This window comes from Phalacrocorax carbo, chromosome 2 (genome assembly GCF_963921805.1).
Source record: "Phalacrocorax carbo chromosome 2, bPhaCar2.1, whole genome shotgun sequence".
In the NCBI taxonomy this organism is placed as follows: domain Eukaryota; kingdom Metazoa; phylum Chordata; class Aves; order Suliformes; family Phalacrocoracidae; genus Phalacrocorax; species Phalacrocorax carbo.
In genome coordinates, this window is record NC_087514.1 from 52645516 (window position 1) to 52661655 (window position 16140).

The 16140-nt window shown below is 40.9% G+C and overlaps 1 protein-coding gene across 11 annotated transcripts in view; it reads right to left on the reverse strand.

Moving 5' to 3' along the window:
- GREB1L (GREB1 like retinoic acid receptor coactivator) overlaps positions 1-16140 on the reverse strand; it is a 140663-nt gene that overhangs the window by 12457 nt on the left and 112066 nt on the right. For all 11 annotated transcript variants that reach the window (XM_064442898.1, XM_064442904.1, XM_064442902.1 and 8 more), the window contains 8 exons: positions 14903-15083; positions 13421-13613; positions 12021-12154; positions 10006-10345; positions 5712-5827; positions 5100-5344; positions 3497-4062; positions 2902-3004 (listed from right to left, as the gene is read on the reverse strand). In XM_064442898.1, the coding sequence (XP_064298968.1) occupies positions 2902-3004; positions 3497-4062; positions 5100-5344; positions 5712-5827; positions 10006-10345; positions 12021-12154; positions 13421-13613; positions 14903-15083 (1878 nt within the window). The remainder of the gene's footprint in view (positions 1-2901; positions 3005-3496; positions 4063-5099; positions 5345-5711; positions 5828-10005; positions 10346-12020; positions 12155-13420; positions 13614-14902; positions 15084-16140) is intronic.

A 16140-nucleotide genomic window follows, 5' to 3' on the forward strand; every position in this document is an offset into this window, starting at 1 on the left:
TTGACGATAATGTTTTCAAGGAAAAAAAGGTTTACTGTAAGCCAAGAGGGTAACAAGACTCTAAAAGCTTGATACACACTCAAAACAGAGAGAAAGAATAATCTCCATGCCAGTTTTCTGAAAGAACAGGTATGTGAGACCAGGCATGACCTTGATTTCAGTGCAAGCATAGTGCATATATTATCACCGTTTAAGAGGAGATACAGTAATCTACGGAGCTCTGGGTCCATTACATTGTGTTTGGCAATATTCAAACCTTTGGGAGGGTGAAGAAAATAATTAAAGATTGATCAAATGAAAAATGTAATGAAATGCAACATAGTTGACCAAATAAATCCTGTGTTACTTTCATTATACAGCTATGCCATATCTATTTGTCTAAACAAAGGGAACGAAATGCATCTTATCCTTCTGCACTTAAGTATTTGATATGATACTATATGACAAATTATTAATACAGCTGAAGATACAGCTGAAGAAAATGGAGACAGTGAATGGTCTGTATATTGAACAAGTTGATTAAACAGAAGATGGCAGCATATAACATCATAAGCATTAAGGCAGACAGAGATTACCAGTGAAGTTAAAAGATCAGTAGAGGTGCCTACTGTTTAATATTTTCGCTAATGTCACCAAGTAAAAAAAAAAATCAGCTTAAGTTTGCTGGTGACACACTGCGCTGGTTTTGGCTGGGATAGAGTCAATTTTCTTCACAGTAGCTAGTACGGGGCTGTCTTTTGGATTTGTGCTGGATGCAGTGATGATAACAGAGGGATGTTTTTGTTACTGCTAAGCAGGGCTTACACAGAGTCAAGGCCTTTTCTGCCTCTCACCCCACTCCACCAGTGAGTGGGCTGGGGGTGCACAGGGAGCTGGGAGGGGGCACAGCTGAGACAGCTGACCCCAACTGACCAGAGGGATACCCCACACCATAGGATGCCATGCTCAGCACATAAAGCCGGGGGAAGAAGATGGAAGAGGGGGATGTTGGGAGTGATGGTGTTTGTCTTTCCAAGTAACCGTTACGCGTGATGGAGCCCTGCTTTCCTGGAGGTGGCTGAACTCCTGCCTGCCCATGGGAAGAAATGAATGAGTTCCTCATTTTGCTTTGCTTGGGTGTGTGACTTTTGCTGTACCTATTAAACTGTCTTTATCCCAACCCATGAGTTTTCTCACTTTTACTCTTCCTGTTCTCTCCCCCATCCCACCGGGAGGGAGTGAGAGAGTGGCTGTGGGGCACTTAGCAGCCAGATGGAGTTAAACCACGACACACGAAGAGTCATTATCAATATGAAGAATGAATCAAAGAAAGAATTCAATGCCTTTGACAACTGTAACAACAGAAACTGCGTGATATTTAACAGAAAAAATACGAGTCATATGTACACTCAAGGACTAATAACAAGCATTTCTGCAGCAGGCTGGGAGCATCTCAGTTGGAAATGACTGAGTTGCAGAGGAACCCAGGAGTACAAGCTACTTATCAGTGCCACTGAAATGGGAGAATGGAAAAGACAAGTGCCATCATAGGTTTCATCAATCATGGGGCTTTCAGTGGAGGCAGGGGAATACATGAGCTGTTGTACAGTGGACTGGTTAAACATCCTGCAGAATACCACATTCAGTTCTGGTCACCCATGTACCAGAAGGATAAGTTGAAAGTAGGTGTACAGGCAAGAGCTACTAAACCGATAAGGAGAATAAAGAGCCTGTCATTTGTGAGGATCCTGTAAGAAGACCCAGGCTACCTAGATGACTGCTAAGAGAGGGTAAGATTGCTGCCTGACTACAAGCAAATATCAAAGAAGAAAAAAAGTATTTTAATTTAAACTAATATTTTCTTTTCTCCCAAAGAGAATGTTTATAGTTGGGACAGGAACAACTCTGGGTTGGAGAATAAAAAAATATTTTCAATCATCAGAACACTAGGGCTCTGGAAAAGCATTCCAAGGGAAGCAGTGGGAGCAAAAAACCCCAGAAACCCCAAACAAAGCTGAACTGCTCTTCTGATGGAGTTCCACGCATTCCTGGCAGGGGTGTAACATGTTGCTGTGACCACAACAGGCCAGACGGCATGACGCAGAACTTCTCTTACATTTTGGTATTTCATCCTTAGTTTCTGGGGTACTTCAGTTCAAATAATGAGAGAATAACAGCCCCAAAGCTCCAAATCAAAGTCCTTCTTTTTTTCATTTAATAGCACTTTCTGAGCAGAAATACATATTAGTCTTTTCAAAGGTTTGACAACAACTACATTTTCCAGATGCCAGTCTAATGGTCATGAGATTTATGGGCCATGGAGTTATCTTCACTATGAGACTACAGAATTGTGAAGAACACCCTGAAGAGTACTCATTTTTAAGAGCTTGTGCATCTCAAGGCGAAGTCCTGCCACAGCCATTAATGGATCTATGAGATCTGACAAATTAATGCAAATCCAAAGAAGCTCCCCCTCCCCTTTTTCCTCAGCATATCATCTGTGAACTGCAGACAGAAGACAGTCTTAACTGAAAACTGGTACCTAATTTATAACTAAACATAAATAGTAAATATCTTGTCTACTTAAATGTGGCCAGTGCTTAAAAACAAGCAAGGAGAGACAACACAGCAGATATTGCCCATTTACAGTTTTGTGTTCACTTTCATTTTAGTGCTACCCAAATACATCAATCCAAAATACATTTAATATCTCTCAGCTAAGCTCAATATAAAATTTACATTTTTATTCATCTATCTTTAAATATATGCAGACACCTACAGTAAGTCTAGCTACACACTAATGGACACAAGTGGTAGGTGTAATTTATAGTCTTTCCACAAGCCTAAAAATTTGTCACTGCTGAATAATATATAACAGAGGCTCTTTAAAATGTATATTAAGAATGACTACTAAATACTTACTGGCATTAATCTCCTCTTCATCATACACATCTACTTCCAGCAACCGGATCAGCATGCGGAAGAGAATCCTTAGGAACTGCAAGTATGAGCCAGTCTTTCCCACCTGAGCCAGAGATGGAAAAAAGTCCAAATCCCAACTCAGACTAATAAGAAGGAAGGATATGTTTCAGACAAATGCCTTTGGGCTTACCCCATTCTAGCTGTGCCTAAAAACATAACAAGATGCAGTAATCCCCATTATGCTGAATAGTATTACAAAATTGATCTGTGAGCAAAACCTGGCCCACAGCCTGTATCACTTTTGTATACAGGGAGATCGGCACTGACAACTGCTTCTCTGTTGATATGCTCATGGCAATTTTATGCCCAGTGCCACCCACATGCGTTTCATTTAGGCTAAATCATGACATACAGCACCACCCTTCCTCTCCTCACCACTTCCAGCATGGACTTAACCTTAAAATTTGACTGATTTTTGACCTCAAAACACATCACTGCTTGCAACCTTGCAGGGGGCCTTTACAGTACAATCGGCCGTCCTCATCATCAGTCCTCATCCTGCTAATAAGTCAAGAGGAAGGAACTTTTCTCTTACTTGCGGTGGTCCTGTCAAAAGCAGCCGCCTGGGGTGAAAACTCCTCGAGCCAGACGTCTCACCCTGATTGCTGAAGTCCGCGTGGTGCTGTCGGGCTGTCGTCCACTGCCTGTAGTAGAGAGACTGCTCTTCACTGTTCATGCCCTTGTGAAGCAGAGGCCTCAGAGAGCTCAGCCAAGACACGTCAGCATGAGGCAGGAGGGAAGAGGAAGATGGCAAATTCCCACTTTTCTGCGAGCTCAGGAGACAGTAGGCAGCTTTTGACAGGATGACGATGCGTGGCAGCGCAGCACGGAGGGCCTTGCTGTCTTTGGCTGAATGGGCAGGCCACCGAAACGTCTGGGAGACCGAAGACAGCGATGATAGCTTCGAAGTGGTGCTGCTTGCCATCTGGTTACCCAGGGAGTCGCATTCTTGTTTCAGGGTCTCTCCGGCTGTCAAACTGGGATAAGTTCCCTCATCTACTGAACTGTGCGCCACAGTCTGAAAGTTAAGCGATGGTGCTTGCTTCTGAGATTTGTCTGCAGCGGCACTTGAGGAGCTCACGCCGTTGTCCGCCAGGGAACCTGAGAAAACAAAGAGCAGGCAATGAAGAGATACCGGCTGACATAAGAAAATCATGAACTCATTTGATCTATGGGACAATCCGAAAGTACAAAAAACTTCTGTTCAATGAGCGCCGCTGTGGCTTAGGTCAGTGTTTCACCGTTTAAAAGGAAATCATTGACATCCACCTGTCCCTCTTGCTGGAGAGGCAACAGCACTTCTGCTAGGGTTCAGAGTCCAAACACAAGCGTCCCAACCTCAACCTCTGTCTGTTACCTGTCATTTCCCATCTGGGATTTGAAATTTGATGGTACAACCTTCTGGAATTCAACTATAACACACCAGCGTATACATAGATTGATTTGCTCTTCCTTCCTATGGAGAACAGAGCATTCATTTCACTGTAACTTTAATGTGAACTGGGCTATGCTCCCTCGTCCATACCAGTCAGGTTTAGTTAGTGTATGGGAAGATCTGGTGTATGGCAAAAGGACGAGTTCAGCTGTCTTAATATTTAAAACTCATAGGGAAACAAAGGGAAGGATCCAGAAGTGGCTGAGGAATGCCAGGAAGGGAAGGCTTGGTGGGAGATGAGGCTCCATCGAAGCCTGAAGAGGTAGGGCAAGACCCAGCCATTCTGCTGGTCTCAGCAAGGTGGTGAATATGCATCCTCACGCATAGCTACCCCCACAGTTACAGAGCATTTTTCTATTCCTAAAATTTTATACCATCCATTTCTACTTTGATTTTTAAGATTTTTTTCAGGATCCACTGGACAAAACTAGCAACAAATGTGAAATGTAAGTTTAAAAATAAAAATCAGAAGGGACCCTTCTATGGCATAACCATCCTCCCATTGCAACACCACCCCCTTTTAGCTGTACACAGGAAAATGGCTCACTGTGGAAAGAATCTGCTACTAACATTTCGTTGCCTAGCTTGCAGCAGGATACAGCTAAGCAACCCACATTTGACTAAACATCTCAATGTTTGCATTCAAATTCCAATGACATAGGAATGAAGACTTGTTTTTCAGAGCAACGGCAGAATAACTGACCTGAGGTTCCAGTGACAGCACTGCTATTACTCTGGGGTCGGTCCAAATCTATCAACAGCTCATCAGAGTCATTCTCACTACCATTAGCCTTCTCATGCTCCTTCTCACTAAGGTCAAGAGCTACAATAGGCCCTCGAATTGCCTCCTTCGAGACATAGCAGCATGCCAGGCCTACTTCTTGCTCTAATGCAGTCCGAGTTAAGTAGCTGGAGTCAATTAGTCGAAGGTCACAGTATTTCAATGACCTACAAAACCCAACATAAGAAAGTTTTGTTTTCTCTGACTTTGAAGAATAGTCCTTATCTTTAATTACTTATTAAATATTCATGAGCAATTTTATTAGTACGTAAATATAAAACTATTTTAAAACATTCAGCACTTAAAGTTATGCTCCTTTGTACTTTGCATAGACATTCATTGACCCACGTGGTACAGTAACTTTACTTTTCACAAGCCACAGTTTCCAAAATCTTAAACTGTTCTCAAACAAAGCTTAAAATACTATATTTTTTGTGTGGAAAAAATAGCCAGATGGTATCAGACCACTTATCCACCCCCCAGCTTATCTAAACACGTTACAGAACAACCATATTGCAAGCCTAGTAACAGCACCTGGGGAAAGTTTCTCCTAGAGGGTCCTTGCCAGTTAGAATAACAATGCAAGGTAGACCTTCCAAATCCTGATAGGTGCGAGGGATCCAGTCATCCTGCTCATTTCCCCTCCAAGCCTGTGAACAAAGAAACTTTCAGTCACATTTAAATGACACCTTCTAAAACTTCATCTGTTTTTTTTCCCACTTCCTGCTTTTTCTTTGGATACAGAGTTTGCTTACCTGACAGCCAACAGGAAGGACACCTTAGGTAGAGAGGCGTGCATTTTTTCTGATAGCAAAGGGTTAGCCAAGCATTAAATGCACAGAAAAAGTATGCATAGCATATGTTATTAAGTGCTGGAAACATACACCTGGTGTTGTATTAGTGTGGTCTGTCTGAGAAAAATGCAGTTGATGCCTTCAATTTCAAGCTGGCGCAGATAAAAGTTCTTTGAAATTAAGGTAAAGCTAAAGTAAGACCTTCAAGTGGGGTACAAAAATGATTCAATGATCCTCAAATATTTGCTTAATTATTCTATATAATGAAAGATTATATGAAGGAAAAAATAATCCCTTTCACTGGAGGTAACCCCACAAGAAAGGACTGCTTACCTAGTCTAGCAAGGCCCAGGACCATAAAACTGTACTATTTTCCATTAACTCTGGAAAGGCTTGTAACATTAGTCCCACTACCTTGCACCCTTCAGTCCCTTGGTTCAGCAGAGCTTAATGAACCTGGCTGAGCCCATTTGTGTTTTCTGCGTTGGATGCAGCCTCCTAAAAACATTGATCTATCTTGAGCAACAGTATCTTTCTTGCTGTGTTGCACAGTGTTCAGACTTCCAGATGATACAGACAGTATTTGATCAAGACCTGCATGGGCACCCTACAGCAACTGTTAAAAGGAAGTAAAGCTGAAAGACTCCGAGACTCTCACTTATAAAGGAAACAAGCTAGTCTATCTCTACAAACACTTAAATTGTATTACAAAGCTGAAATGCAAAAATGCAGGTTCTTACCCAGCCATTCCAGTCAATACATTATGGGTACTGCCAGGAAAACTGATGGCACAGCCTGTTAGATCACTGCCCAGGCAAGACAGGAGATCAGCAGAGAAGCTCCTTACATATAACCCAGAGACTTCACATTTCCATGCTGATCAGACAACAAGGTCTCTCCAGACAAGGAAATTAAGCCCTAATGGTTACAGAATAATCAAGTATTTGAGCTACAGCATATCACCCTGCTGGAAAAAGTTCTTCCTTGTTTCTTATTAATAATGGACAAAATCAGTTCTGGAGAAGATTCTTATCTAGCTGAGGCACAGAATCCACTTTGCTGAGGTATGATAGCAAGCCCAACAATTCAAACTTCCCATTAAAAATAATATATATAAAAATAATATATATATATTACTCTGCTCAGCACAGATGTGCAAGACGATGAGACACAGCTCTCTTGACAGAGCAAAGAGACTTATGCAAGCTTTGTGGAAACCATACCTTGCAAGAAGAAGCCTATCTTGAATTCCCTCTTGGTTCTTCAAGTCTCAACATGTACCCTTGACCTGTTCTCTCCTCACACTTTCTCCTCCCCAGAAAGGCCATGTTTTATGAGTAATCTTCTCAAGCAGATGAAGGGGATTGAAAAGGAAGACTCACTAGCAGATCAGTGACTCAGCATGCCGCTTGACCTTTTGAAAATTTCCACTGGAAAAAACCTGTGATTATTTTTTTCTTAGCACAATTTTGAGTAATATTCCCCTTCTCCACTATGGCTCTATTCTCTTTCCCCAGTCCTGATTTCTTTCCCCTAGTGACTTCAGAATCCTCTGTATAACATGTTCACAGAAAAAAATTATCTCTCCAACTACCTAAACAACATCTACTGGCTCAGTACAGCAGCCTTGGCAGCAGAGAGATACTTTCTGGCTCAGCAGGGTTAGTCTGGCTGTATGTCATCCTGCCTCTCCAGTGACAGAAGTTTCTGTGAAAGTGCATGGCTAGAAAATTAAATAGGGGAAGACATATACAAGGCTGATTTTCTTTCTGCCAGCCTAAAGACTTAAAAAGAAGCCTGAGTGGCTGGAGCTTTGAGCTGTAAACTTGCATATAGAAGATGTATTCCTTGACCATCTTACTCAGGAGGGGCAGAGAACTACGGCCTTCTGGGCTCCTCACTTCTGAATGCCTCCCAAATGACAGTACACTTAAAGGGTATGCCATGACAGCATGCCTGGTCAACAAAATAGTTATCTAAATTATTTCCATCTCTTCTTTCATTCTGTACCTCTAGCTGTACCATCCCCCTGGAAGCCTGACTCCCTGATGGAGAGGACTGACCTGTCTGTCTGGCCAGAGGGCTGGTCTGACAGAGAGGGGAACAGCCCAGCTACCAGCACTGCAGAGACAGCTGCCCACCCTCCTTGCCCTGCTGCAGCACCACACACGCTGCTAACACCCTCTTAGGCAGAGACTAAGTTAAATCAAACTTTCCAACTGAGCTCACTAACAGCTATGAAGTTCCCCTCCCTCACCTGAAAAAGGCCAGAATGAAGTCTCATCCTCCCTGCAACCAACAGCAGTTATTGGTGAGACCAGCATTTCGAGCCTCACCAGAAAGCACTCGGCAGCCTCATATTGCTCCCCGCCCACCCCACTCCCTCACTCCCCCCCGAAAAAAGGGCCTGGGTGCTCGTACTGGAAGCAGGCAGCGATCAGCTCCGGGGTTGGTCTAGTCCTCCAGCTTCAGTACTCCATCTAACATCAAGAGACAAGCCAAGCAGCACAGAGATGATATCAAAATTGCCTGCAATGAACTAGACTCAATGGTAGCATGGCTGATAAATTTTATAATGGGAATCAGCTGCTGAAACATATGCTCACACCATTTCGGACACCCCGTGTTATCCCAGGTGCCAGACTAGCAGGTACAGCAGCCCACAAGACTCACAGGTGACCTTCATCATTCTTGAGCACCACCAGGATAACCCACCTAAAAAAGACACTACAGGCTTATTTTAGCCAATTTAATTCTTCTCCTCACTCCCTTCATGTGCATGTTTCAGAATTGAGTGGGTTTTTTCTAGTCACCTGCAAGGAAAGGAACAAGTCCAGAATCCTACATCTTTGTTTACTCCAAAAAAGCATATTAGGTTGTGGGGGAGAGGAAAAAGAATTATTTAGAAGCTTTTTCCTTCTCTGCCTGATCAAATTCTTCTATTCCAGATCAATAGCTACATGGATATTCACCTGCAACAGCTTTCACACTCAATCCTGATCTGCACCAAAGGCCTCACAGGCTGTGCCAGCAACGTGTAAGGACTGCAACCCTTTACGGCAGAGGGCCATAAAGAAGCCCTCACAGGACTCACACTCCAGAATGATTTAAGGTTGGAATTACTGCCTAGCAAAAAAAAAAAACAACCCAGCAGCACAGAGCTGCTATCTATCTCACACGTGGTTTTCTCCCTTATGACTATTGCCTTCCTCTGTTCCCTCTCCTGCTGCAGACATGGTTTGAGAAGCAGAGGTGGTAGTTGTTTTAAAGGACATTTTATCTGCTTATGGTTGTAGGCAAGCTCTTTAAGAAAGACTCACAAAATTAATTCCTTTTCTGTGTAGTTTTGAATACACTGTACAACTCACAGTAGAAACATAAAATTAATCTATCTGTGAGACTTAGAGCAAGGATCAGGGCAGATAATCAGTATTACTTTCAGGCTGGTACCTAAGGCAGGCCATGCGTTTCCCTTTGTTTAACACAGTGAGGTTAATTCAGGAATTGGGCTTGGCTAGTTGAACCATGCTCTTATAAATCAATGCAAAAGTTTAGCTTGGTGCATACATGCTGTGCAGAAGAGGCTTTCAGCTTGCAGTGGTTTAAGAAAAGAAGTCTATGACAAACAGAATACCAGTTATCAGAAGAGCAGAAGATGGATGGACACAGCAAACAACAGATACACTAGACAGATAAGTTGGTGAAAAGAATTAGTTTGCCTAAGGAGATCGGAGCTCTGCTTTCTGAGATTCAGAGACAAAACCTATCTGACTCATGTTGTTGTTCAACTTTAACAAGAGAGATAACATCCAGTGTTTGACTTCATGGGCCAGTAACAATTCAATTTTCTTCCAAGTTTCTAAATCATTTACGCTCATCAAAAGTACAGGAAACTTCCATGGAGACAGACACAGAACATGCACTCTTTTCCTGTAGAATATTTAACCTATAAACATGTGAGAATGAACACAGAACAGGTGCGACAGTGAGGTGACTGCAACAGGCATGCAAAGAAATATTTCGTTTCTGCTAACCTTCAACCGTGTCACAAAGTGTTTCGCGACAGTAAGCTCTGAAGCAGGATTCCCAAGGAGGATCTCAAAACGATACTGCAGACCTAACTTGTCTCTTACTTCTTGTAACCTCTCCTTGGCCAGCATGGCTAGCTGCACAGATGGCACCCTAATGACGAGCATGTGGCCACAGCCATTCTTATCCTTTCCTGGAGAAGTGATAAGGTCATCCATTATACTGAGCGTTTCAGGTGTGCTGTGATCTCTCAGTGAGGCCATGGTCGTGAGAGCCATCAGAGCTTGGGAATACTGCTGAATGAGAAGGTAGCAGCGAATCACCATGCTGTGCAGCCGGGGGTACCTTCAAGGAGATACAGTTCTGCGTTAGCACATGCAAAAATCACAGCAATGTCTGAAAATTAGCCAAAAAACAGGACCATGTGGTAAAGAAGTGACTGGTTTTTCTGTAGCCTTTGATTTTCATGGACAATAATTTTGCACAAAATCTAACTGTGGTTTAAGCAAACTAATATAACGTGGTCAAATGCAGAAGGTAAACAGCCAAGTCCTGTGTGCAAGTAACAGGAATTATAAACTTCTGTTATCTTCCTTTGGCCCAAAATTTCAGCTAAAGATCTTTAACTGTATGGAGATACAGATCATCTCAGATCCATAGCACAGGCTAATAATTGCTATGCTGTCCACAAGCTTTTTCCTTTTACAAACTTGGAGGTCGTCACTGCTTCTTATGAAGTACTTAATAATTTCACACATCTCACCCACTCACCAGAAAGTTAGACTTATCAATGGGGATTCTGAACCAAATCTGAACTTCCATTTTGCCCTTTAACTTACATAGCCAATGTTTCTTTCTCTCTCTCTCATTACAGCTATTTGCTGTGACAACAGATATGAACTCACAAAGTAAAATGCTAAGAAAAAAAAAAAGATTAAAACCTACTCAAGCAAAAAAGCACTGCATTTCTAGACATTGCCCACAAGTTCACTTGCCATCATAATGCAGAAAAAACCTACACTATTATGCCTTGAGTGCTAGTGCTGCGCCACAGCAGTCCAAATGACTAAAACAACTAAAAGTTCCAAATTTCTCTGGTCTCTTTCTTGAGTAATTTAATAGATGATATGGGATCCATTTGAATAAAGTTTTATGTCTGATTTAACCAGTAGGTACAGTAGCTCGCTCTGTATACCATAAGTCTGTCATTAAATCAATACAGTTTTAAAATACCTTTTACTCTTCCTTCCATAAAAGTGACAACTGTATTTCTGATACTAAAACAAACGGACCCTTTCTTATAATACCAAAACGCCTGCAATGTTTTTGGACTTCTAAGCTTGTATGGCTCACCCACCCAGATGGAATAAACCAGTTTCTCGAAAGAGAGGCTAAACCAATAAACTGTGATGCAAAAGTATATTCTGGCTCCAAGGTAAAGCTTCACCTCCCATCAGTTTCTAGTCTTATCCTAGCCCCACATCAGGGCAATACTTGCAGATGCATTAATCCTTCATCCTTTTCTCCATCCACGTTTGAAGAGCAGAAAGAGAGCAACAGGTACCAGTATCTCTTCCTTTGGACTTGGTCAGAAAGACTAGGAGAATCTTAAATAACTGACCTATTAAGATTAACTGACCATATTATTTGTACCAGTACTTAAGGGGCAGCTACAAAGAAGATGGAGACTCCCTTTTCACAAGGAGTCACATGGAGAGGACAAGGGGCAATGGACACAAGTTGCTCTTGGGGAGATTCTGATTGGACATGAGAGGGAAATTTTTCATGGTGAGGAGAGTCAACCATTGGAATAATCTCCCCAGGGAAGTGGTTGACTCGGCCACATTGGACACTTTCAAGAGTCGTCTGGACAGGGAGCTGGGCCATCTTGTCTAGACTGCGCTCTTCCTAGAAAGGTTGGACTAGATGATCCCTGAGGTCCCTTCCAACCTGTGATTCTGTGAAAGTTGGCTTAAAATCTCAGTTAAGCAGAATCCCAAGCTCCCATGTTACTATTTACCTTTCTAAAAGTGTGTTGACCATTTTTTCAAAGGTTTCATCACATCTCAGAAGGGGACTTGTGACTCCCCATTGGAGGGATTTGCTGTATTCATTCAGACCAAAGTACAGCTTGTCTTCACTTGCTGTTTCATCCTGTTCCATACAGAGATAGCAAAAACATAAGGAAAACTGGAACCAATTTGGTTTTCTTTTGTCATTTAAAAAATAAGCGGAAAGTGTTTTCCAAAGCAAAGTATCCTTTCTTTTCATTCATTCTCCCTCAGCGATGCTATTTGTTTGTTTCAAAGAATACAATAATATGTACATTGTTTCTTACTTAACTTATTATTTGTCTACAGCTAGGAAAGACAGGTGTAGGTCCTTGCAAATTTTTCAATATATCTCCTATATTGTGTGATTGCAGGGGGTTTCTAGAATCCTGCTAATTATTTTCTGACTCCATGTCTCTGACTTGGTATGTACTGACAACCATTATCTCATTTCTATTTAAAGCAGAACCTGAAAACAGAAGGATTATTAATTTCCAAAATTCTTCTTGGCTATCTTGACATCACCAGTAATCAATAGGAACGTAAGTAATCACATACAGTCTCCCCTTTTTTTGTGAGTTATTTTTTTAATTGTAAAACTGAATGGTGTTGATTTTTTAATTTTGGGAAAAAAAATTGTCTAGGCCATTTTACAGAAGGTCACCACAATGGCCGATGTTAACAATCAACCAAAAAGCAAACGTTGAATATTCATTCACTCTCCCATTTCCACTATTCTGTTTGTTTGACTTCAACTATTCTTTTACAGCTACCACTTTAAGACATTTTACAGAAACCAATGGTCCACTCAACACAGTAAAGTCAAACTTGCTATAAATATACCAAACAAGGAATAGGAGAAAATCAGCTGGCTGAAATGGTGAATAAAAGCTAATGGTGCAGAATGTCCAACAGGCCTTTCCCACCTCTTCTCTGCATTAATATAGGATCTACTGCACCATAACTTATTAACCTAGTACACAACTTTTGTTAGTACCAGAGAAGTAATGAACTGACTTGACAGGCTATGCGACATATAACTTCCAGTCAAAAGTCAGACTGCTTGAAAACGAAGGCCAGCTCCAGAGCTTTATGGCATGTCTACATAGCTTTGTCTGAGCAGAGCGTAGAAAGTAATTTCTCATATTACATGACTGGACAAAGAAAAATGTGTAGTTCCTGGGCCTAAATGTCAATGTGACCTCTACCATCAGCATCCTATGGCTGTGCACTTGGAGCCTGAGAGAACAAACTCCAACTGAGAAAGAGCTCCGTTCCAATATTTTTCTTTAATACACATCTGCTAGATTATGTTAGGTGTGAAGTCCACATTAAAATTCACAGTTAAAATTAACAATTAAACACTTACCACAGTGTCAAATTGTATCCAATGTACCTCATTGCTAGAGCTGATCCTGGACTGCTGCGTTTGCAAGGCATAAGGAAAAGAGCTGACCTGAAGAACAAGGAGGTTGAATGCTTCAAGGACCTCCCTGCAATTAATAACTCTATCAGCCAGACCATGACTAGGCTCACCATGTGACAGGGAACTTGAAATGGCACTGCAGAAATAAGAATGCAAAGAATTGCCTTACTGACATCCTGAGATTCAATGGATTACTCTCCTCCTGCAGAAAAATCTCCAAATGACCATGGCACTGAGAATGACAGCTCAAAAACCTCCTTGGAAGGGTGAAAGACGTCAGAACCATTTAAGTGTTTTCTGTGGGTAAACTCAGGCAATGGGGGGGAAAAAACCTAAATAGAGGACCAAAATTTTCTGACAGTGAGAAGGTGAATTAGTGTGCCAATTTAAAAGAACATCAGAAGGAAGAAACAAAAAATAAGCCAAAGCTGATGAAACCCCTCTCACTGATAAACTATTCCATGAGCTGTGGGGTTAGGAGACCGTAAAAATTTTACAAAATCTAGTGGATTTTCTAGCCTAAAAGACTGGGGAACCTGATATTCTCCTGATGTTCTGATTTCTGTCTCCTGCAATTACCTTAGTGTCCAGAATATTCAGGAATTCCAAATTCAGTGTACAGCAAAGACAGTAATAAAAATGTGTTGCAGGGGATAAGGTAGGAAGAATGTGGCTTTTGTCTATTTTCAGCTGTCCTTCAAGGAAAGTATTTTATTACAACTCTGATATTCAAATAATCCCACAGCCTTACACACCATGTCTAAATCACATTGAGATTACTCTCCTCAATTTACTCATGGAAGAAGAGCAGACTAATTAGCTTTACTTATTTCTTTCTTTTTCCATAGTAGAGTTGTGAAGAAATGTTTCTGCACATGTGTGTATGTGCTGTTCTGTTCAGACCTAACACTAACCAAATTCAACACAGCTGGTTTTTAAAATCCTTTTCTTACAGTAGCTAGGGCATTTTTCAGATGATGAAAAGAGTTAAATATCTGTAAGACTTCTTATATTAAAACAACACTAGCATCAAAGATAAAAAGATTAATTAAAACATGAGTGGATTGTGAATGTGGAAGACATTTGGGTTTGAGTCAAGAAAAAGGAGGGGAGTAGGAAAAAAAGACAAGGAGAGCAAAGAAAGCTGCAAATTTCAGCCCTTTTTGCTGGACTTCAGTACCATAGCACATATCCCTACAAACAGTCTTACTAGAGATCCAAAAATCTGAAACTAGTCTCACGTATCTTCAACTGAAATAATTTATTAACAAATATCATGGGCAAACAAAAAAGATAACTTCTGATTTTGAGGCACAGAATGCCTGAGGCCTAGAGAAAGCATCGGGTGTCACTAAGTCTTTTGAAAAACCTAACTGAAAGATACTAGGAGAGGATGGTTTTCCTTTGGTAGATTGAAGCAGCTACCTTGTTAAATCCACGTGGGCATTGTCATGAACCAGCACAAACAATGTATAGGGATTCTGCTTCACTCGTCTCATGAAAACTTCAAATTTTGTTTGAATCTCATTGTCTAGCCGAACCACGTATTTCTCGGCTCTCTGATATGCCGTTCCATTGTCTTCTAGGCCCAAATCCACAAGGACACCTGTCAGAAAGAAGAATACAACGAAAAACTTTTCCTTTGAGTGCATCCAAAAATGAAGTGTCAATGGTAAGTTGGCACTCGTCCACCAATATCAGGACTTCACCAAATCAATGATACATGCTAGTAAGAAGATTATCTGAATGCATTTCTCTCACAATGAGGACTGAAATGTGCTTCTTGGCTTCTGGATTTCCTAAAAAAAGTGCCTGAAGACTTTCAAAGACTTCTCACATGACTAAAAATGAAAAAGAAAATTTACTACACAAAAATGTCCAGAGCAGCTCTCAGTTGGCTATGCTCCATGATCCTAGGCCGAACTTGCTCACATTTAGCTAATATATTAATCCTGCTTGAGTCAGAAAGTTACCCTCATCTTTCCTTTGCCATAATCATAAATTTATATAAAACTAATTCTTGCTACATATAGTTTTTTCATGCCCTACTTCAATGTTAGTGTCAATACAACTACTCTGTAGTAGTCTTTGCAATGATAGATTGCCATCATATTCATAAGGTAGGCATGATGTACTGTATATGGCTTTGAACACCATTTGAATTGAAGAAGTAGCAATAAGCCACTGTGAAAGGTGCATCAACTATATATTTTCCTGCATCTTAATGATTTTAAAAATTATTTTAAAAAGTAAAGTAAAACCCGTTGCTTTAAAAAAAAGTAAAATAAACATGAAACCATGTTAACAGGTATCAGAAAACCTCTGGATTAGTGTGTAGTAGCAAATTAAGTAAATATGATGTCTGGAGAAATAAGGAATGAAACAAAAAAACCCATAAAGTTATGTTAGAAAGGGAAAGAAACCCATACTTCAGGTAATCTATTTTATTCTTTTCATTTCACTAGTGAAATAGTACAAAGCAGAGAAAAAAACCCACACAGATGGACCAGAATATTAAGCGGTATCAAGGCATATTCACACAATTGAAGTGTGGGACTGTTTAGTTCAGAGTAGAAAATAAGAAGGAAAAAAAGCCAACAGCTACCCAAAACCATTCATAGATGGATTACACCAGAAGCTCCTATTCATGTTTTTCAAGTACA